Source organism: Protomyctophum bolini, assembly GCF_963924005.1.
Source record: "Protomyctophum bolini genome assembly, chromosome: 14".
In the NCBI taxonomy this organism is placed as follows: Eukaryota; Metazoa; Chordata; class Actinopteri; order Myctophiformes; family Myctophidae; genus Protomyctophum; species Protomyctophum bolini.
In genome coordinates, this window is record NC_137875.1 from 10040175 (window position 1) to 10065069 (window position 24895).

Genomic DNA, 24895 nt, shown 5'->3' on the forward strand with positions numbered 1-24895 from the left:
ATGTGAATAACAATACAATATGGCAACATATTATTTATACTGGAACAAATAAAACAAGAGAATGCAATAAAACTGTAATAAGAAAAAGAAATAACAATGCAGAATGCCTCTACTACTTAACCGACTACATGTTGAGGCTAATTGGCTCATAGTGTCCCTAGCTAGGAGACCCTGTGTACAGACCCTGTGTACAGTAGGCGTTAAGATCTGTTCACATGGAATATCTGAATAAAACTTAACTTTCAGCCATCTTTTATTTTATCCCACGATTTTGTAACCCATTTTTCACCCCTGTGTCAATCATCTAATGTGATCCTGGGCTCTACACACCCTCCACCAACCTAGTCCCCATATTTCAGCCATTTTTTATGCAAGAGGGCCAAATTAACTTTAAATTTTCCGAAAGGAGGAATGAAAGTGCTCTTTTCCGCAAGTCCAGGAAATAACTGCCTCCAACCAAGCTTGCAGGGCAAAGTAGAACTATATCCTCAGTGGAATGCAGAAATATTCTGATTCATTAATTGATTCATTGGCTTTGAAATAATTGGATTGCAGCTCCAAAGCGTACTGTACATGTGTGTGTCAGTCAGTGTTGGGTGTAACGGCGCTATTAATAACGGCGTTATGTAAGGGACTACTTTTATTGGTAACAATAAAGTAACTTGTTAGTTTTGCAATTTAGTAGTTAGTTCCTTAGTCACATTTCCAACAAAATAATCCCGTTACTATAATGTGTCCCTGTTCATTCTGTTGGCAAGATTTAAAAATAATAAAGCCCCGAATGTCTGAGGAGTTTATTTCTCCTGCCTTCTGTGTGATTTATCCTTCCAAGCCCACTATACCATGTACTATACATCCTGCGTCTACTACATCCTGTAGTTCACTTAAGAAATAAAAGTATTGTTACAAGTAGCTTTTATTTTGAAGAGGAAGAGGAAGTTATTTCGGTTGTAGGCTAGCCAGCTACCATGACAGTCGACTAGAAGGGCCGGCGCTGCCGGGTGGTGGAATAATAAAAACAACATGCTTTTAGCCAAAAAAAACCGCATGCGTCTATGACTTAAACAATGTAGGCTAAACACTTTGGAATTACGTTAAACATGGTATATCCTCCGTGGTGGCGTCATTAGGTGAGTACTAGTACATTAATTGTTAAGTTTCATAGTATCATTCATCATCAACAGGCTGTTGTTGATGATGCCCCCCAAAATGAACAGGTTACACAGCCTACAGGATTCTCATTATGTTACTGTCACTGCCTGCAAGGATGGCCGCCGTGCCATTTCTTATAAACTATCTAATTCATACGTGGGTCGTCGTGGGTCCACGTGGAGTTGTTATTGTTGTTCATGGGCCACGGTGCGCGGCGTGGAGAGGGCATCAGAGCGCAGCGCAAGTTGCGCAACAGCCTAGTCTGGTATTGTCTGTACTCTCTGCACTATAGCTCTTTCTGTCCAGTCCTACGTGTATAGGCTGGCGATTGTGGCGACTTATATTCGTTAATAAAGAGAGCTGTAAAGGGGATATTGTCTATGGTCAGTTCATGGTGTGTATCATTCTCGTTTTTAACCGGGCCGTGATAATGCGGCGCATTGACGGTAGGCAGTAGGGCTAATACAATGTAACCAACTTGCGCAAGCATAAAAAAAGGGTTTTAATTGTCTGGTAACGGAAAATAACGGAAAATAATCTAACTTGTTACTTTTCTCAGAAGGTAATCTGTAACGGTAAGGGATTATTTTTATGGGCAGTAATCCAGTAAGTAACGATGCCCAACACTGGTGTCAGTGTCAGTGGGGAGTGTTGGCTGGGAGGAGGAGTAGGACTAAGGCCCTATACGTCCTCTCTGGGGGGGGGGGGGGGGGGGGGGGGGGGGTACTACCTGTGAGTGGGGAGTGTTGGCTGATGAATGAATATCAACATCCGAATACATCCTAATGCTGGCAATTCCTGCTGACAAAATATGACCCCCCAGTCAGACAGTCAGATGCGCAATGCATCATGGAATGTCTTGCTTTCCTTCCACTGTCCATCGATTCGCAGCTGGTCAGCGATTGTGGAAGAAGTAATAAATTCGCTGTACCGCAATGTAGAAATACTCCTGCATTAAAAAATTACTTGAGTAAAGTATGGCATAAAAATATACCTCAAGTGAAAGTACTGTACCACCAGTCCCATCACTCGCAAGGCATCGCCATGCCTTGTGTATGCGTTGTACTTGTTACTGATTATTTCCCATTGCCAATTCATTCTTTCAGATGTTTTACAGTGCAGCCAGTGTGTACTTTCAGTCTGGAATATAAGCGGTTTGTTTGAAATAAACCTAAAACATTAATGTGGACAAAATGAAACGCAATGATGAGTTTGCTAATAGAAATCGTGGAAAACATTAATTTGTAGGCTTGGTTCATTTTGGATTCCTGGAATGTCTAGGCTAGGCCATGCCAGGCCTTGCACATACTGTAGTCAACCGTTTTTACTGTAATGTCACTATACTATATTTACAGTTCTGTCATGGATGGGTAGAGTTATGATTTCAGTTGCTAGTGCTCATACTGTATGCACTGTACCTGTAGGATGAGCAAGCCTCACCTCCAGCCCTGGTGTTATCTTTTTACCACATTTTGTGCCCTCAATTTAGTCCCCACTGCGAGGATGTGGAGCCTTCATCCTACTCCTCCCTCCTAGATTTCGTTGACTAAAATGTATGTTGGCATGCTTTGATGGCAAATAGTCGACGCTATCTGTGCATATAGTCTCCTACTGCTAGGATCTTACTGTTTGCCCATATTGGCGTGTTGCTTTTTCATGTGTTACTCAAAAGGGTCGGGTCGATTGTGTCTCTAAATATTTGTCATGCTGTGTGTGATATTCAAACGGGGAGCGGTCATGTGCGGTTTGTTCTCTTATTATTCTCTTTCTGCCTCTGCTCCTTGTTGCGCTACATTTCCCTTTTCATCGCTGTCAGGTGGAAAACCTTGCATGTCCCAAAGCGTTACCTTTTCAGAAAAAAGAGCCTGTGTTCCAATGTAGTTATTAGTTTGTCACAAGCTCTTGTTAATACATCCCATTGGTTCAATGATTATACAACCCACACTTAACCACCTTAACTTTCACATGTAAAAAATAGTGTTTTTCCGTTTGGCAGTCGATTCAACAAAGTCAAAAGCTTTATTAGAATGACACATATTTGTGACTCTGGTGTCTCTCTCTCTCTCTCTCTCTCTCTCTCTCTCGACATGACGCCATGTCCCACTAGAATCGATAAGAGAATTGCTAAGGCAAAACACATATGGATTTACGATTCTCCATAACTTTAGAATTGATTCTGTGATAGAATCGATCCCTAGCTCTCCCTAGTCCCCAACTAAACATGCTGAATTGCAGTTTGTTTTTAAACTCTCTCTCACACACACAACCGCACACACGCACGCACACACACAATCCCACAGGCATACCAATGAGCTGTCATATCCACGAGGGATTAAGAATTTGTAAGGCAACAGTCCCCCCCCCCCCCCCCCCCCCCCACCCTGTAGAACATCACAGGATGTTGCTCTTTTCAGCTCTCTGATGTGTTTTTTATTTATTTTCTTGTGAATAAAGAATAAAGTGCATTTCAGGACAGAATTCAAGGATTTTCACCCTTTGATGAAACATCTGGCCTTTTGAACCTGGAAATGATTAGTTCCTGACAAAGACACTTAATTGCAACACGAAGAATAGAGGATGATATTTAAAAATGTGTGCGGGGGAATGTCAGCTTAGGAATGTTCAGTCACGGCAGTGTGTCGGTGGGTTTGTCTGAAGGCTGCATGCCTGCCCCGGCCCCAACATAAAGCCCAACTGTAATGGATCACACTCAAAGGAACTAATAATCTTCTTAAAAGATTATTTTTACTGTTATTTTTTTACTTATTTTTAATTACTGCTCAATGACAGTTTGTCATGTGGGAGAATTCAGGCTGTATTATGGCTCTCTGAAGGGCAACTCAGTACCTTCCATGACCTGAAACTTTCCAGCATCTGTGAACACGGGTCATCAATTATGTCTGTACACAGACAAATGTGTTTGTGGCAAAGTTTAGATTTTCAGTTTTACACAGCATTTTATAATGTTATTTTGATCATAATCGAGTCTCTTTCTTGAGAATATGTACAGTAACTACTGATTTACTATGGCACATTAGGAGCACTATGGCACATTAGGAGTCCAACTAGTACTAGTGGTTCTCAAACCACTAGGACCTATTTATACAATTTACAATTTAGGCAAGCAGACGCTCTTAATCCAGAGCTATTTATACGCTCTCAGAGTTACTTAAAGAGCTGTTAACGGTCATTTAGGGCTATCTCTTTTTTGTGATTCTGGTAATATTATTGTTTACTTGTCCGTAACACAGTGTGAGCTTGTAGATCTGCTATTTTCAAAATATGTTTATACTGTACATTGAAAAGGGACATTCTGCATAAAAAGTATTCTTGCTTTTGGTACTTTAAGTAAATTGTGAAGCCAAATAGCCAATACTTTTGTACTAAATTATGAATTACAGACTTTACTTGTAACAGACTATTTCCATATTGCATTATTGATACTTTTTCTACCAGCACTGTTAATGCATTTAGAACTAAGACCAGATTCTACAAAATGTATGACAGATTTCTCAAACTGTCAAGGACCCCCAGAATGATCTGTATTTGGCTGCGGACCCCCATCTGAAAATATTTTGTTCCAGGGACCCCCGCAGAAGCAAATATTTGAGTTAAAAACTTTTACTGTGAAAGAATAGATATTCAAAGATGTGCTGCTATTTCTCAACAGATAAAGAATAACATAACTGTTAAGTGGTTAAAAGTGACATACTGTAGATGCAAGGTTGTAACCCCTTCCTGAATCCCTTGTGTCTTCCCAGGCCACAGATCCAGACCTGGGCTCTAACGGCGAGGTCCTCTACAGGATCGTGAGCCCTCCGGACCTGTTCACGGTCAACGAGAATGGCAGCATCTACACGCTGGTGCCTCTGGACCGCGAGACGACCAGCCGCTATGACCTGGTGGTGGAGGCCTCGGATGGGGCGGTGGACCCCCGACGCACCATGCTCACCCTCTACATCCAGGTCTGTCTCTGTCTCTCTCTCTCTCTCTCTCTCTCTCTGACCCCCTGACGCACCATGCTCACCCTCTACATCCAGGTCTGTCTCTGTCTCTCTCTCTCTCTCTCTCTGACCCCCTGACGCACCATGCTCACCCTCTACATCCAGGTCTGTCTCTGTCTCTCTCTCTCTCTCTCTCTCTCTCTCTCTCTCTCTCTGACCCCCTGACGCACCATGCTCACCCTCTACATCCAGGTCTCTCTCTCTCTCTCAAACGTTCAAAAGTAGCAGATGTAGCGTGGCGTGCTGTGAGCTTGTATATCTGCTTTTTTTTAACGCTAAAATCTGGAATGACAAACAATCACAGATGCTTTCCCGGTTTTAATGATTACTACAGAGAAACATGTTTTTTTATTATCTTTATATTTTAAAAAAAAAGTATAATATACTGATCAACAAATTGATTAACCGCTCAATCCCTGTTTCATATTTCATTGCACAACAGCGTTGTGGAAACATTTTGAAAGCAGCTCATCTACAAGCTCACAAGACAATGTGTTGTGTGATCTTGCAGATCAGCAACATTTCCATCTATGTTGACATGCCGTACACATTGATTGATTATGAATTGATTCTTTCATTAAATGTTTGATACTTTTGTTAAGAATGAATTAAATGTATTAGTCAGATTAAAGTGTGGCATCATCCGTTTCCAGGTGGCAGACATCGATGACAACAGCCCCGTCTTCTCCCAGCAGGACTACGTGGTGAATGTGGCAGAGAATAGCCCGGTGGGCACAGTCATCCTGGTGCTCAGCGTGAGTCTGTCTGTCTGTCTGTCTGTCTGTCTGTCTGTCTGTCTGTCTGTCTGTCTGTCTGTCTGTCTGTCTGTCTGTCTGTCTGTCTGGCTGGCTGTCTGGCTGTCTGGCTGTCTGTCTGTCTGTCTGGCTGTCTGGCTGTCTGGCTGTCTGTCTGTCTGTCTGTCTGTCTGTCTGTCTGTCTGTCTGTCTGTCTGTCTGTCTGTCTGTCTGTCTGTCTGGCTGGCTGGCTGGCTGGCTGGCTGGCTGTCTGTCTGGCTGTCTGGCTGTCTGGCTGTCTGTCTGTCTGTCTGTCTGTCTGTCTGTCTGTCTGGCTGTCTGGCTGTCTGTCTGTCTGTCTGTCTGTCTGTCTGTCTGTCTGGCTATATGTCTGTCTGGCTATATGTCTGTCTGGCTATCTGGCTGTCTGGCTGTCTGGCTGTCTGGCTGTCTGGCTGGCTATCTGTCTGGCTGGCTGTCTGGCTGGCTGTCTGGCTGTCTGGCTGTCTGGCTGTCCGCCTGTACGTCCGTCTGTATTGGAAATTGGAAATGCCCAATCCAGTAAAGTAAAAGCGCCTCAAAATGTTACTTGAGTAAATGTACTGTCCATCACGGCATTTAATGTTTGCTGTCCGGTGCAAAACAATAACCCTCCACATCTGTTTGTGAGATCATTGTTAAACCAAACATCTGTTTATCTGGTTTAGCCTGTCATGGAATCCCCCTTCGGAGTTACCGCTCTGTAACTCAGAAGATGTGCACATGGGACCAAATGGACATTTTGTGTTCCTCTGACTTAAATTAAGTGTAGTATAACCCTACTGTCGTCGACCCCCGACCCCCGGGGGGTGTTAAAAACACTCGCGGGTTCCGCACACTGTCACCTTTGTCATGCCTGTTTTTGATTTCAAGGATCCCACATTTGATACCTTTTTTTAATCTCGTGGACCTCACTGTAAAATCCTTTAGTGATAATTTAACTCTTGAGAGTGTACAGGTTAGTGTAAAGGTTACAGAATACAGATCCATAAGTGTCCATTTGGACCCCTGGTTAATTGACACCACGTAGAGAAACAGTGTTTTAAATCTCTCTCTCTCTCTCTCTCTCTCTCTCTCTCTCTCTCTCTCTCTCTCTCTCTCTCTCTCTCTCTCTCTCTCTCTCTCTCTCTCTCTCTCTCTCTCTTTCTCGTCCAGTGGTGCGTTCAGCAGCTGCTGCGTTAACACAATTTTATCACCCTTTAACTTCATTTGGCAGCAGTTTTAAAATGGCATATGCTCCATGCATGCTGCAGCACTTAGCATTCCATGTATCCACAGAAGAATGAAAACCTAAATTGCTTTTCTTAAATGTCGCAAATGTATTTATTTTTTTAATTTCCTGAAAAGTTACGATTTTGGTTTCCGCCTGGCAGCAGCAAAACATTTTTGTTTTGTTCGCTTGACAGGAGTCGTCCCCCCCCCCCCCCCCCCCCCTTGACGAACACTAACGCAACGCTCCACAAACCAGGGAGAGAGTGATTGAAAATGTCTCTGTGTCAGATCTGGCTCATGGAGGTTTGGTTTGTGGGTGGGGGGGGAGCGTGAGGCTGTGCATGTATGTGTGTGTGCAGTGATGGATGAAGTTCTCAAACCCTGCAGTCCTTGAGTAACACACACACACACACACACACACGCATGCATGCACACACACACACTCACACACAGGTTGACGTCCCGTGGGCAGAAACCTCTTATCTCCATATTCTAACCTTTTCAGTGTGATTGTGAATCGAATTTGAATCCTGCCAAGTAACCGTGTTGGACATATGAGGTTTCCACCCGACAGAGACGATATAGCATCAGTGAATAATCAAATTCCCTGTGCGTCCACGCTCCTCCACCTGCAAGTGTTCTTACAACGAGAGCCTGTTTTTTTTTATCGCTTTGATCCAGAGGCCTTGGATTTATTCATTCTCATTATCTCTGTGCCTTTTATATCTCGTCTTCGCTGAATAGCACTCTGGGGTTTGGTGAGTGAATGTACTGTCTGACTGCAGCCCCCTCTGTGTGTATCTGTCCGTGGATATCGCCTATGCTGTTTAATGTACATCAGAACTGGCTTTATTGTCACATCACAGATTTACAAGGTAAAGAAGTGGGTGGAATTTGTTTCTGTGCATAGTTCCCACCGCGTCGTTATTTCCATAGGAAGAAAAAAGGAAGGAAGGAAAGAAGAAGTGGGTAATTGGGAAAGGAGATCAAACGAGAAAAACAAGAATAAAAAAGCACATTATAGCCTAAAGCTAATGTGGCTACCGTCATTTTAAAAGTCATCAGAAGCGTTAATATCGTAACCGCGAGGTAGCGACTATTCAGTAATGAGCCCCTAGCATCAACGTCCTGTTGAAACACCTCAATCTGAGAAAGGATTCAGAGAAAAAAATATCAATATTTTAATATCTCGGTCATTACAGGAGTCAATTGCCGTGGTATACGGGACCATTCTGAATGAATACAAATACAAAAAGACGTCAAAATCTTGGCGCAGAGCGATGCGAGTTAAGCTGCAAAAATATCAGTGCATGTCAACCACATAATCCGCATAGGTTAGGCTGACACTGACATAAACCACAAGTAGGTCCCTGAGGGAGAGCAAAGTAAAGAAAAAGTCCCTGTATAATCCGAGGGTAGGGCTAAGGAAGAGCTTCGTCCAAGTCCTTTATCCCTGGCATAATCCTTGGGTAGGTCCAAGGAAGAGCCAAGCTCTGAGACCAGCCTGACGACACTGCCTGTCATCCGGCTGCTGAACAAGACCTTGTTCAACAGTCTTAACGGCATGCATCAGCATTATGCATCAGACAGACTGTCTCTAATGGCCTACATCGCTGTCATCTCGGATGAGCTGCAGATGAGGCTAACATAAAAGAGGGTGGCCATTTAATGCTGGGTGAAGACCTCAAACCCTTTGATGACTAATGAAATACTCATGACCCAATACTAATATTTCATCGTCGCTGTGGGTGGAAACCTCATTATGTCCAAAGTTGTGACTTTTCAGGATGCAAACTCCAAAACAGAAAAAGTAGCAGCTAGAAAAGCTCAAACGTATGTCTCATGTAACTTAACAACTGTTCCATTCCCCCTCTCTCTGTCCCTTTGTGTCTGTTGTTTCATGGACAGTACACAGAGTACGTATTGTAGTCACAGTTTAGTGCGTTGGTGTTCATGAGACATTATGTTCTTCAACCAACCAAAACCATATCTCCTGTATGCGTACTGTATGCTTTCCCATGTGCCTCATACAGTATATGTGCCAGTGTCTCTCTCTGCTCGCTGCCGTTTGTTCACAAACAGAAACAATACACGACTTCCGGTGGCTCTACCAAGGAGACTATACAGCTGAGCATTGTGTCTTTGTGAAACCACCGAAGGCCGGTGCCATTAAAGCATACATCATATGCTTTTGTGTGATGCTGTAGTGTAGTCAGTGTAGTGTGATCAAGTAAGGCGATTTATGAAAGTTGCTAACTAATGGCCTTTTTTGAGGGAAATAATATGTTGGCCTAAGTCAGCTCCTCATGACACTGGACACCTCTGGTACAATCGCCAAAGTTCTAATTGAAATGGATCACACTGATCCTGCCCATTTTAGTGAAATGGCCTATCTCAAGAGTGTGACTTAGGCATTTTTTTTAGGCATGGTTTAGTGACTGTTTAATCCTATTTAATTCTATTTAATCCTTTCATGTTACATGATTGATTGATTGAAATAATGTATTAACAGTTTGCAGAATTACAGTACGTTTCAAGCACAAACTCAATACAAAGACTGTTAACTGAGTGGACGACCCAATTATGCATTACACTTGTATACAAGAGGGTCCACCTTGTTCAATTCATCAAAACATTTAGAGATGTACAAATAGACACTATTTAGTCATACATTGTTATAAACCTTTTTTGGTGAAATTATTAAGAAATAATATATAGTTTTGGTTCAGTTTTTAATGAAAAAAAAAAAAAACATATTTAGGCCATTAGTTTAAGAAGGTGATGATTTAAATTAAAGGAATTAAAGGAATTAAAGGAATAAAAACATGGAGATAAGAGGTTTCTGCCCTCTCACCACGTACCGTATTCCTCACATCTCCGTTTCCTCCCTCCCTCCCACTCAGGCGATAGACGCAGACCTCTTCTCCAACGTCACGTACCGGCTGAGGACGGAGTCGGCCAAGCAGCTGGTCAACGTGGACCCCATCAGTGGACGGGTCACCATGAAAAAGTCCCTGGACTTCGAGGACCTGGACTCCATGGGCATGGCAGCCACCTTTACCTTCCAGGTGGAGGCCAGGGACGTGGGGGGCAGCATGCCCCCGGGGGTAGCCACCGTCACCGTCCACATCAAGGTAAGAGTTATTATGCTCCCGCAGAGGGGTCGCATCTCCAATATGTGCCGCGACCGCCTCGGGATCTCAGAGAATATGAAGTTGCTATTATTTACGTTGCTCTGGAGAGGGAAGTCTGGAGCTCTCTGGTAGAGCTGTAGCCCCCGCGACCCGACTATGGATAAACGGTTGAAGATGGATGGATGCAGCCAAGATAGCAGGATTTTCAATGCCCCAATTTGATATGCATTAGGCCAACGGACCCCCATTAGATTTATTTTAATTACATTGTTAAACTTTATAGCACCTTATGTGCTAATGTAAATCTTTCAACCCTATGAGGCACGAGGAAAACTTGAGTTTCCATTAGGACAGATTGAAAATAATTGTTATATTTGACGTTTAACCACTTAAACCCCAGCATCCATATTCTGGGTGGAACATTCACCAAAAATAGCCGACATACAAGCTCACGACCCATTGTTAACTTGTAGATCTGCTATATTTGGTGAAGAGACTTGGTGTACTGTAGACTGAAAAAGAACGCACCAAGTAAAGTGCAAGTGACATTGATAAATTCCAAATATTAATATCAAAGTATTCGGAGGCACCCCTGGACGTGCGTCACGGCACCCTGGCCTATAGCCACTGGTGGAAATGAACTAAGTACGTTAATACTTCTGCACTATGAGCACTATTACTGTACATTAGCCTATATACTGATGCCAATACTTTAGTATTTTTACTCGCACTTGTAACAGAGCATTTCCACAGTGCGGTGTGATACTTTTACTTAAGAAAAGAAGTTGAGTACCGGTAGTTCATTCACACCAGGGCCTGCCTGGCATTATGCAGTGCAGGGCCGCTGCATTCTTAAAATCCCCAGAAGGATGGTTGGGGGTGTGTTGACATGCAGTCCTGCACTGCAGGGCTTGTATGTTCCACTTTACACATCTGCTCTGTATTCACTGTGCAGGTTAAACAAACCTCAGCCAAGCATGTGTTAGCGCCTTAACCCCATAAGAGCCTGTATTGTAGATGTAGTTAGATAGCAAACGGTTTAGCTCAAGACCCAAAATATACATGGACCCAAAGTCACAAGGATGAAAAGTGTTACAACCACTTGACATGGGCTTCTTTATTATGTTTTTGTTTTTAGTTTATTTTATTATATTATGTTAGCTTTGTTCATTCAGTATGTTGTTGGCACAGTACTTTTGAATACCTCATGTACTTGCTTTTTGCTTCCTGTAGGCTACCTTCTTACTTTGTGTATCATCCTCAAAATGTCATGCAGCCGAGTGTTAACTTAGTCGACTAAAACTACGACGAGAAATGTTTGTTGACTACCTTTTTCCACTGACAAACTAAACAAAAACTAAATTAAAACTAAGCTATGATGACGAAAACTATGACTAAATAACGTACAGTTTTGTCAACAAATACAAACTAGACTAACATGTTTGGGAGGGACTAGTGCAGAAGAGATCCAGTAGAACTAAAAGACAAGTCATTTTATTTTATGCTTCATGGTTGCGCTCTGAAAATAGCAGAACTACAAGCTCACATCCCGTCGAAGAGCAGCACATTGTGAGCTTGTAGATGTTCTATTTTCAGCATGCAACCAAGTGTAAAATCAGCCATAACGACGGCCCGCCAAAATACATTTTTGTTTACTAAATCAACTGTAGACTAAATCAACTGTAGTAGTGTAGACTGCTGTAATCTCTTAAGTACTGGACCCTCGTCTGGTTCTGACAGACAGGTAGTGTGTGCAGGCTGGGTGGTGTGTGATAATCCGGTTGAAGTATTCCTTTGGTACGGCGACTGCGGCGGCGGGCCCGGGAGAACAATAGCGCGACACGAGACAGTATCACGCTAAAGGTTCACAAAGTGCTGGATCATAATGACGTGACAACAAGATATGAGACATAGAAACGTGACATGATAATTTCTAATGCAGCAAGGCTGACCTTGCTGGAGCTGATATGTCTCTCGTAGCCTATCCATAAAGTATGCTACAGTTCAGGCAGTCCACAATAGATATCAAGTACACTGTATCTCAAGTTCAAGTACATAGACTTGGATGTACATGGGCAACTCATGATTATAACAGTGACTGTGAAGTGAGGGGTGCCTGCTAATGTTGAAATGAAGCATCATTTTGACTTTTAGAAGTCTGCACATAGTCACTTTCATTCATTGCAGATTCACTGCCACATATACTTTACGAGACATGAATGCAGTGTGTTATTGTACAAAACATAATCAGGCACAAGATTTAATTTATTTATATTGGCCACATGACGTGAGTCGTCTCACGTCGTCACGCCACTGCCCTAAACAAACATTTAAAAGGCCACAGACTTGGCTGCCACATGATGGCATTTCCATCATCGCATAGTTTTGCTATGCGACAAGGAGTGAAGGAATGAGGGGTGAGGTGAGATAGATCTGAAGAGGTGAAGTTGTCAAACGGTGACATAAATTGCATGCAGTCCTGACGGAGAGGGGGGAGTTCTGGGAGGCGTGTGGATGGAGTGATGGCCAGGGTGTCATAGGGAGGAGACAGATGTCCTGTTTGGGCTGAATCATGTCCTGGAGGCCATGCCCTTAACGAGGTGTCATGAGCACCAGTGTTTTGAATTTAATTGCATTATATGCATTCAATCTACAGTGGTAGAAGTACTCAGATATTTTACTCTACCCATTAAGACCCGAGGACCGGATTCTACAAGTGTCTTCTAAATCCTAACAGTTTTCTGAAAAACCTATGTTTCTCTATCGGTAGTTCTCAAACTATTTCATGTCAAGGACCCCAAGTATTATTATGTATTTGGCCACCGGACCACCAACTGAAAATATGTTGTTACAGGGACCCCCCAGAAGAAATTATTTTAGTTCACTGTGAAAGAATATAAATTCAAGATTTGCACACATTTTCACGATTTTTCTAAAATAGCAAATAGATTTTGCTATTTTTCAACAGCTAAAGTTTGGTTAAAGTGGTTAAAGTGACACAGATGCGTGCCAGGTCTTAGTGGATTAATTAAAAGTAGCAATGCCACAATATGAAAATACTGTAAAAGGCATGCATTCAAAATGTTACTTGAGTAATAGTACAAACGTGTTGGCATCAATATATACTTAAAGTACCAAAGGTAGATGTACGTAAAGGAGAATCAGAGGAAGAGAAAAAAGAGTGCCTTCCAATAGTTATGTGGGCAGTTGAATGTGGCTTGTTTTTGCCAAAAAGCAACAGAAAGCAGAGGGAAATGTATTTCTTATAAATGCTTTGGCATTATGCTAAACCGGTTAATGTACCACCCAGTGCCAGGCCTTTTTTCATATTTACTTACCTTTTAAGTCGTCACAGAGTATTTGTGTGTCTCACTTTTATCACTCTCACTGTGCGAGAGTGAGAACGGAGTTCAATGGACTTATCGCCGAAATAAAGGATTTATTTAGCTCACGTTAGACTGTTAATGTACCATTTCCATATAATTCTAATGGATTCCATTTCCAGTGTGGTGAGTAGCTCCCCTTAGTTTCCTCTGAAGTGAAGCAGCTATGTCCAAGACCCCAAGTATCATCCCCGTTCAGTGTCCAAAAGAACAAACATATAGCCTACAAAGTTTACAAACCATCCACGCACTCGCTCATGGCGTGTCTCGACAGCTTAGAGATCTGTTATTTTAAATCGGGCACATATAACGAGGAGCGCCGCCGCACCAAGGGACGGCGGTTATAATACTAATCATTTTGTAAATCAAATAGCCTGTAGCCTGCAGTGGACTGTAACATTGTGTGGTCATCATACACTACAGAATGATATGGATCGGTTGGTGACTAATACGTTGATTAGGCCTAATGATTAGGTTATTCATCGCAGCCAGCTGGGTTTAACGAGATGGCTCAGTGCAACTGTTTTCGTCATGTTAATGATAATCCGATTGATTTATAAAACATTTTGCATATGAACTGAAGCTCATTTGGTGCGCCGCAAACCAGAGGCCAGCCAGCGGTATAAACGGCCACCCCACCGTTCACTTCTCTCTGCTCATGCCTGCGCGCAGTCAGTAATACAAGCCCCCTCCGCCTCCACTCCTCCGTCTTCCTCCTGTCACAATTAAGTGAATCGCCGATAGCGCAGCCCTCTTCATAATACATACTTGTAGGCTATAGCAGCCTACACATTACACAAATAACAGAATTGCTATTTTTATTATAATAACATTCATAGAAAAAAGGAGAAAAAGAGAAAGAAAACATCACGTAAAATCACTGAGCCTGATGCTCGCCCCGGCCCATCTAATTAGCATAGTTTTGGGGCCTGGGAGGGCCCAGGTCGGAGAGTTTGAGAGGGAATTAGCCCTCTATAGTTGGAACATATTTAATTTGGGCCCTTTTGGCCGTGACACACTGAAAGCGCATGCCATTCCATTGCTCCTTTATTCCGACGTACCCTCTTTGGTCCGACTGGCCCCATTACAACTGACCCTATCCCCTAACCTCAGGCGTGACAGGCCTTGCGTTGCTTCGAAACAAATCTCAGATGGTCTCTGCCAAAGGAGAACCCAGCTTTGAGAGATGCAACGACAGGTTTTGACATGTCCATTTGACACCTCCAGTGTGGTTGCGACCGTTGGAAACAACGTCTGGCGCTCTCGGTGTGTAACACACTGTATGCTCATTATAAGTGACTTATGGGGTTGTTTCTCTGTAAAGCTTCTTGTACATACAATACAGTATTGGTAGTGTCTGGTTGCATGGCGACGCGTTGTGTGCTTGCTTGCACCCGACAGAGACGATATCCAGTTATCCACCTTGTTCCACAGCGTCTGAATGACTCATGATTAGTGGTGTCAAGTCAGGTGTTTCAGCAGATTTTGTGTTCCGGCTTCCAACCTTTCACCAGCTGAATCTGTGCGTGCGTGCGTGCGTGCGTGCGTGCGTGCGTGCGTGCGTGCGTGCGTGCGTGCGTGCGTCCAACCTTTCACCAGATTAACTACAGCTGAACCCAAAGAAAAGGATTAAACACCTCCTGTTGCACCACTGTGTGCACAGCTCGTGTGTGTGTATGACTGCATGTGTGTGTGCATCTATTCGTTCGTGTTTATTATGCATCTGTGGATGGGATGGAGGGCTACGCGGAGGCCTGGGAGCAAACCTGTTGAAAAACAGATTTAATTCATAGGCTTTATCCAGGTTGTCCTCCACTCATCGGCTGGTGGATTGCTTGTTGCCGGGACATGTTCTGAAGACCCTTCCACACCTCCTGCACATTAGTCCATGCCAGACTCTCCTCTACTTTCCTCCTGTATTTTGCCTCGCTTATCCTCTTCTTTGTTTGAAAAGCAACGTACAGTTTTGGTGGGTACAACATTATCCACACAGAATTGTACATAGTCAGTAATACAGTCTGTCAATCCATCAATGTCCTCCCCGTGTGACTTATAGAAGTCTCCGTAGCCTCGAAACACCCCCTCAGCACCTCATTGGCCTCTGGTGACCACTTTCTCACTGGCAGTTGTTTTACCATGGGTGTGTATAGGGATGTGAGGTGAACAAGGTTGTCAGATCCACCCCGCTTGGGCAGTGCTGTGCATTTATATGCATTCTTGACATTTGCATAGAATAGATCCAGTGTCCTGTCCTCTCTTGTAGTGCAGCTCACAAACTGATAGAAAGTGGGTCTTTGAGAGTGACACGTGGTTGAAGTCACCTGACACTGCCACAATGCACTTGGATGTGTTGTCTGCAACCTAGTGATTGCGGAGTGAATTATGTCACACGCTATTTCTGTGTTCGCTGTGTAAACAACAAACACGAGGACATGTGAATATTCATGGAGCAAGTAGTAGTAGTATCAGTTCAATGTCTGGCTGCCAGATACGCTCCCTTACCGTGATGTGCCCAGGATTACACGACTTGTTGTTGATCATCACCGCAAGCCCGCCGCCTACGCTCTTGCAGCATAACTTTGTGTCACGGTCAGATCGAACAATCAGAAATCCATTTACAAGAGAGAGCGAGAGTGCATTTCATGACAATGGACGGCAGACACGGTCTGAACCTCCGTCTGTTTGCTCGCCGTCTCACACCCACTCTTCAGCCCTGAAATCTGTTGATAGTTCAGGTGGTCTGTTGTGTATACAGTCCTTGATCACTTAACACAAGCTAAAAACTAGACAGATAAACACGCTAAAAACACGCAAAGAACATTCAAACACTGAGCTGCTGCAACAGGCAGCTACTTCACGCAGCGCCTCCTCTCGAGGTGTGTGTGTGTGTGTGTGTGTGTGTGTGTGTGTGTGTGTGTGTGAGCGAGCGAGCGTGCGTGCGTGCGCGCGCACATCTCTCTTGGAAGAGCCACCCATCGACTAATCTAATATATGGCAACCTTCCCGGTGTTTCTTCACTAGTCCGAAGAAGAAGAACACAGTTTGCCGGCCACTGCTACAGAGCTGACAATGAGGTTATATCTTCCCTTCTTCTCTGGAGTCCTGCCTCAAAGCAGACCAGAGGTAGAACACTGTCGTTCCCTGATGTCATCGCTATAGGGACACATGCATCAGTAAGCAGGAAGTGGGGATGGTAATGAAGGACCGGAAAGTCTGGCGTAGCATTGTGAAATCCATGATCTCCACCGCAGTCGAAAACTGATGATGAATCTGGATGATGCATCTACAGTATGTGTTTGTGTTTGTTGTATCTGTGTGTGTGTGCATGTGACATGCATGCATGCATGTCTATGCGTGCATCTGTGTGTGCGTGCGCATTTGTGTTTCCCCACACATCTCATGCAGGCTAATCTCGAGGCATAATGCGATTCATCCACTTCAGTGGTCTTGGATGTGTAAATGTACAGCACTGAGATGTAAAATGGTAAATGGTGCATTTATATAGCGCCTTTATCCAAGGCGCTTTACATAGATTGTGCATTACATTCACCCATTCATACACCGATGGCAGCGGAAACCATGCAAGGCACCAACTAGCACATCGGGAGCAATTAGGGGTTCAGTGTCTTGCTCAAGGACACTTCGACAGTAACTCTGGGGGAGCCGGGGTTCGAACTGGCAACCTTGCGGTTCCCATCCAGGCACTCTACCCCTGAGCCACCGCCGCCCCTTGTAGATGTAAAACAAAACACTATGGTGTCATAGAGAGAAATGTTTTCTATGGAACATTGAGCAACAATCCACAGAGCATCGACTCCCAGGGAACAACAATAGAGGGTATGCACGTGACATCATCATCAACACCAGAAGTTTTGCGTGAACGCCTACTGAGTTGCAAAATAACGACTTTCTGGCCTTGACACACCATATACAAACGGAAAAGTCCTATGATTGCATTAACCCATTCTGAACGGGAACCCCTTTTGGTGTTAGCATTACGTTATGCTTTAGCTATTTAAAAATAGCAGATCTACAAGCTCATAGCGCGCCACCGAGTGGCGCGCTATGAGCTTGTAGGTCTGCTATTTTTGAAAAATCGAAGAACGACTGACATTTTTAGAATCTGATCTCAGGTCAGAATGGGTTAATCAGACCATTGTGTGTCCAGTGGAAACCTCGTATGAATCTGATCTCAGGTCAGAATGGGTTAAACAAAGTTAATCAAAATTTGCCACTCACTTAATGCATGCGCATACAGTACCCTCTATCGGCTGAGGCCTGTCTGTCCACCATGTAGCCTGGCTGTCCCCTCCGATAAGGACCACATGCAGTGGTCCTTAACCCTCTACTGAAATACAAATTGAGGTAATTTTACGTTACTCGAGTATCTTTTCTTTTGTTTTGTTAGTTATTTTACATAATTGTGTTGTTTCTGTGATGAATACACAACTTTATAAGAAAAAGGGACATTTCTATACATGTTATTTAATGTATCACTGAAGTGGCAAAGCATCACTGAAGTGGCAATAATCACGTTAAACCACACCCTCAAGTGTAATATTGCAATTCTACAACAGTTACCCTTAAAACTAAGAAAATCGCTGAAAGCGCTCTGGGAAAACAGAGCACCTGAATTCTTTGATTAGGTGGTGAATGGTGCTGGTTTGATCCACGGCTAGAAGCTGTTTCAACCAATCAGATTGCTTCCTCGAAACGACCTGTTGTAGAATTGTTATTCAATACTTTATATTTCTAATTAACCCCACTATATCTCACAGGAAAATATTGTTTGCTTACTTTTTACTCCAGTACGATTATTTGAATGACTTTGGAGATTTAGATTATTATATGGAGAGCTCGGTGTGGCAGACAGTACAGTATTAGAGCCAGTGTTGCCATGTCTGCTTATTCTGTTTTTCAGTAAGTTAGTTGCTGCCAGAGTGAGGTCTAACTCGGGATTCCTGGATCGCTGCCCTCCACAATTTCCTATCCAACATCAGGTTCTTGAGCTCTGCAGTGTTGTCAGCCTACATAGTCTTCATAGGTGGTACGCTTCTTTCCCCTCCTGAACTTGAGGCAAGTACATTGACCCATAGGGTCAATGTACTTGCCTCAAGTTCTGGGTCCCTGTTCAGTAAAGTTGCATGTAAATATCGGTAGTTGTGGGTTGCGGAGTTTTGCGGCTTGTTTCCTAGTGTTGTTTAAACCAGTGGTTTTCAACCATTTTCATGTCAAGGACCGTCAAATGAATATAGTGGACCCCCCCCTCCCCATACAGGAGTTATTAAAATGTTAGAACGTTTAATTACTCGGCACAAGCAGTCAGATATACTGAACAACATATTTATTTAGAATTATATACAGGATTATAATTATATTATTATTATTATTATATTAATTATATTTAGCCTTCGATTATCTATATGCTCTATCGATGCAGAATCACGCACAAATCTATTGTTTTTGACACCGCTAGCTTGTAGATCTGCCATTTCCAAACAGCTATGTAGTCTATTTGGGCTTTTGCTTTGGGCTTTGTTTAAGTCGGCCTGGGTTTGCTTATTTCTCTCACAGAGTCTTCTGGCAACACCAATCCAGGTGTACGTGTTGCTTGATAAACACCAGGCGAGGCGGAGAGAGAGAGAGAGAGAGAGAGAGAGAGAGAGTGCCCCGAGTGTTATCAGGCCCATCAAGTCTGCTATTTGAAGAGGCAGACATCAATTAGAGTGAGCCTAATGGATTCACAGCCAAACGCAGGCCTGCGCTCTGGGCGCCCCGGGGGGGGGGATAGAGGGATGCTCCTCGGTTCTCCCTCATACAGCACTGTGTCATTTGAAGTCGCTCGCGTTTGATTTCCCAGTGTTTGTTTTGTTTTCGGTACGTCGTTGTCCCTCTCTCCCCGTCCAATGCCTTGCGCTGATGGATTGCTTTGGTGGAAAGTGGCTCAGGTGCATTGGTACTGTACTTAAGTAACATTTTGAGGTACTTTTACCTTTGGGATTTCCAATACTTTTACTTCTACTCCACTACATCTCGGATCCAAGTATTGTACTCTTACTCCACTACATTTATTTGAAAACTTTAGCTACTACTGTAGTACTATAGTTACTTTGTAGATTTGATTATTATTATTACAAAACCATTTAATTTCGGCCATCATTGTGAACTTGTAGATCAGCTATTTTCAAAAGATTTGTATACGTTTGAAAACTTGAAACGGGATATTTTGCATATTGAGTCATTTTACTTTCGGTGCTTTGTTTACCAATGCTTTTGTACATTACTCAAGTACATTTTGAATTCCAGACTTTCACTTGTAACAGAGTAGTTTTATATTGCAGTAGGCTATTGATCCTTTTTACTCAAGTAAAAATTGTGAGTACTTTTTCCATCACTGATGGATTGTGTATTTTGCCACTCCCGCTGAATCTTCCAAATTCCAACGCCTCGGTTCTTGTTTGTTTGTTTGTTTTAGCCTGCGAGGTGAGGATAATAATAATGTCATTTTCATTTATGGAGAGACGCTCGCACTGCAGCCAGCTTCTCTCAGTAATGGACACACAGTACAGTACCATCCGTTGTTTCAGGCGCCAAATGACGTGCATGGCACGCTCCTGGGTGGATAAACAGAGCCGGCGCTTGTGGGGGTGGGGGTGGGGGGGGGGGGGTTCTCCCTCTCTCTGTCTTTCTGTCTCTCTCGCTGACTGTTCCTCTCCTGAGTCTCCTCTCCCTTGCTTGGTGCTGCTACAGATGTCCTTGGCAGTTCAGTTGATTTTCAGTGCATTGTCAGAAACAGACACATTGTCAGTGAGAAATGGAGGCAGGGCATTTGCCAAGGGACAATGTTAATTGTTAATTCTACTCAGATTCCCTGAACAGATCAGCTGGACACGTATTCTCAGTAGCCAAGCAGTAGAATTAGCAAGGCTAATCATTAAATGAAACCTGCAGGGAAGGGAACACATGCATTTTCTGAAAACCTTCAGGAAAAGATCAGGAAGGCATGAAGAGTTGGAATGGCACAACTGTGTAGACACTGTGGATTGTTAAAAGTGGATGCGCGAGCTCTCAAATGAATGTAATGTACCCTGAATCATCCTGGGTCATTTCTCTTGGGTGCCCGGGCAATGAGGCACAGGCAGGATCGGCGTCTACTCTATAATATGCAAAGGTTTTCAAACCTTTTCATGTCAAGAACCCCCCATTTTTGTCGGGAAGAGACCTCTTATCGCCATAATCCAACTTTTTGTGTTTTTCTCGTAAATATACTTGATCATACTACATCTACAGTTTTCAGAAAAGAAACTGCAAAAGCATATCGCAGTAGTCAAAGTCACAAAAGGTTAACATCTGGGGAAAATATTGAATGGGCACAGCTAGGTTAATTTGGCAGACCATAATGGAAAATATTTGGTGGTTAAGAGAAGGATTTCAAAACCTTCTATTGGTATTTTAGACCCTCTAAAGCCTAGTGAGTTCTGAGGCGTACAGGCCGACGGTTCCTTCTTCATTACAGTGGGAGCGCTGCGTTGCTTTTCACCGGCAAAATCCTGTATCAATCTGTTTTTGTTACGGAGACATCTGAAGGCAAGCAACCACTTGATGGAGATGAAGGATGAAAGGACTATTGAAACATCAGTCATGCTGTTTGTACAGCCTCGTTAACCACACAAAACCCATTTGTCCATGTAACAATACACGCTGTGTGTGTGTGTGTGTGTGTGTGTGTGTGTGTGTGTGTGTGTGTGTGTAATGGTTCAGCCCTCAGGAGAAGGATTATCCAGCTGTCTCAGGGTTGCTTTCTTTGTGCTCAGAGAGAGGAGTGTTCACTTCATCGGGCCAGTCCAATGACTTCGGAAATAGTGTTGATTTTGACAGCAAATTTTGATTTATACTGTTGACGATAGGTTCTTGGTTTAATAAACCCTGGATCACCAGTGACATCAAGGCACTTCTGAACCGGAAGAAGGAGGCCTTTAGGCATGGAGACCGGGAGAAGCTCAAACGAGTGCAACATGAGCTGAATTGATTGATTGATTGAAATATTTATTAACAGTTTGTAGAATTACAGTACATTTCAAGCACAAACTCAATACAAAGACTGTTAACTGTGAGTGGACGACCCAATTAAGCATTAGACTTGTTTACAACAGGGTCCACATTGTTCAATTCATCAAAACATTTAGAGACATACAAATAGATACTTCTATGTAGTTAAAAAACAGAACAGGAATTCATCATATAGGAAGCAAAAAGGGAAAAGATACAGAGGCCAGTTTCGAATTGCAGCCATCCGTAGGTGCCCTTTGAGAGTGGTTTTGAAGGAGTCAAGGGATTCACATGTCTTAATGACTGTTGGAAAGGGACAATAAAGCAGGCAAAGTTGGACTACAAAAGGAAAGTGGAGAGGAAGCTTCAGGATAACAACACCAGAGAGGTGTGGAAGGGGATGAGGACTGTTACGGGCTACAGAGCAGCCAGGCGGTTGAGGGGGATGTGGACAAGGCCAATGAGTGCATTGGCCTCTACCTCTCCATCTACATCACAGGGCAGTTCACATACCAGGAACACCGAGTCCACTCCCACCTGGACAGGCCGGGTGGTTATGTGAAGATTACCATCCAACCCACCACACTCGGAGATAAACTCGATGGGATGGGGGTGGATCCCTCCTTTTGTTACCTGGATTACCGACTACCTGACAGGACGACCACAGTATGTCAGGTTGGGGAACTGCGTCTCTGGGATGCTGCTGAGCTACACAGGGGCTCCACAGGGGACTGTCCTGGCTCCTTTTCTGTTCACATTGTACACGTCGGACTCCAAGTACAACTCTGAGTCCTGCTTCATTCAGAAATACTCTGACGACACAGCTATTGTGGCGTGTGTCAATGATGGGCAGGAGGAGGAATACAGGGACCTGACGAAGGCCTTCGGGGAATGGAGCGACAGGAACTGCCTCCTCCTAAACACCTCCAAGACTAAGGAGATGGTGGTGGACTATAAGAGGAACAAGTCTGCTCCTCTCCAGTCTGTTAATATCCAAGGGACAGCCATCGAACAGTACAGTCATACAAGTACCTAGGATTTCACCTAGACGAGAACCTGGACTGGGCTCTGAACTCCTTTGAGGTGTGTAGCAGAATGCTTTACAATACATGTTCTACCAGTCTGCAGTGGCCTGACTCACTGGAGTCAGGACATTATCCATTATGCGTGCCGTAATGGATAATGTGAGTCATCCTCTCCACATAACCTTGGCAGACCAGAAAAGTGGTCGCAAGAACCTGTTTCCTTCTGTGACATGTAAGAACAAACGATTCAAGAGCCCTTTTGTACCAACAGCAATCAGGCTTCTGAACTCCACGGCCAGCCGCTAGGCTTATGAACTGGACTATTGGCTTTCTAGCTTTTAGTTATTTATGTGTCTACGTGCAATATCTAGTGACATCTTTTAAATTATTTTTAATGCTTGTTTCATAATATACTTTTAATATATATTAAATTATAATCTATCTATCTATCTATCTATCTATCTATCTATCTATCTATCTATCTATCTATCTATCTATCTATCTATCTATCTATCTATCTTGTGTTTACCTTGCTTACTTTAAGTTGCTCTGGACTAAGAGCATCTGCTAAATGCCTAAATTGTGCAATTACGTTTAGTTTCTAGCAACTGTTGGCGCCCATATATTATTTTCACTGTACTGTCACAGATTCAGAATCTTCCCTGTTCCAATATTTCCCATTCAGTATGCAGAAGACAGCATCAGTGAAGGAGCAATAGTGCTAAATTAATTTACTAGCATATATTCCGTTTCACCCTCGCATTGGCCAAGCCGTATCTATCACCGTGGCAATATATTGGCTTCCACATTACCCTGAGCCCTCCTCAAGATCCACTGGAGTTTATGAAATCAAGCCCAAAAGAAGCTACTTACAGTAGTCAAGGTTCAAGGTTATCTTTATTTAGTCCAAGAGCGCTTTAGACATCGACTATTTGGAATTAGCCGATCTACAAGCTCACGTAAGCGACCTGAGTTTATTTTGCTTTGCTGGACACTGAGCCAAAAGAGCAGGTCATTTAGGATATTCTTCTGTAGAGACTACCTTGGTCATCAAGTTTACTTTTAATTTATTTGTTTATTTGGACAAGACATATTATTAAGTGACATTACATGTGAATGCAACATAAAAATGGATTTAGCAAAGATGCTAGTTTACATCTGCAGTCTTAAAAATCACACCTGTGTGAACTGAGCTGTGCAACTATACATTTATTGTTATAGTTGCTGTACTGTACTATGCTCTGTACTGTACTTCTGAGAAATGAGTTACCGTGTGGGTGTCCCCTGGGCATCCCCGGAACATCCAGAACCCCAGAAAGGTGCCCAGGGTGGTGGCGAGCCTTCCCGCGTCCGAAAAGGTGGAGAAATAACAGAGTTACCGTGTTGCAGCTTTCCGTGCTCGGACAGACACAGGGACACAGTGACACGTATAGTAATGGAACAGAGGCACCGCTCAGAAATCACACCTATGTGAACTGAGCGGTGCAAGCTGCTCAACAACACCGCTGGCCTATAGTTAGATAGCAGTAAGGCACCGCTCAATAACAAAAGAAAGATAAAAGCAAAACAGGCAGAGAGTGTATTACAGTGACAATACATTACATTAGGAAAAAAACATAACACACAGCAACAATGTAAAAAGGTTTAAAGTGCATTTTTAAGGTTTGGCAGTGTTTACAGATTTGTGACTAAAGTTACTTGTGCATAAAGTGCAGAATTGCTTTCAAGTAATACAGGACACACTGTCAAAGTGCACTGGACTGTTTGACTAGACTATTTGTGGAACAAGACCACTCACATTTCCAGAGGTTCTGACTATAGGGACACAGGACTGACTGAATTAACTTGGTGTGGCAATGAGCAACAGAGACCAGTGGAAGCAGCTTGTGTTGCAGATATCGAGGGCTCTCGAATGATGATGATTTATTTTTATACTATAGCAGCATTCAATCCGTATTAATTCCACATTTCTTTCTTGTCTTGTTATTATTTTCCAGGATTTGAATGACTTTGCCCCCATCTTCACCCGGCCCTTGTATAAGGGCATGGTGGCGCCCAACGCAGACAAAGGGACACTCATCGCAAGAGTGCGGGCCGAAGACGAGGACCCTGAGGTGAGTGACTTGACATGATCATTGTTGACGTATCGGTTCTCAAACCTTT

At 43.3% G+C, this 24895-nt stretch overlaps 1 protein-coding gene across 1 annotated transcript in view; it reads left to right on the forward strand.

Annotated features, from left to right (window-relative positions):
* Window positions 1–24895, forward strand: part of LOC308328207 (protocadherin-15-like) — a gene marked incomplete at both ends in the record, with an annotated part of 276193 nt that overhangs the window by 176574 nt on the left and 74724 nt on the right. The window contains 4 exons of the mRNA XM_080781948.1: window positions 4914–5117; window positions 5810–5911; window positions 10045–10275; window positions 24730–24846. Coding sequence (XP_080638074.1) covers window positions 4914–5117; window positions 5810–5911; window positions 10045–10275; window positions 24730–24846 — 654 coding nt within the window. The remainder of the gene's footprint in view (window positions 1–4913; window positions 5118–5809; window positions 5912–10044; window positions 10276–24729; window positions 24847–24895) is intronic.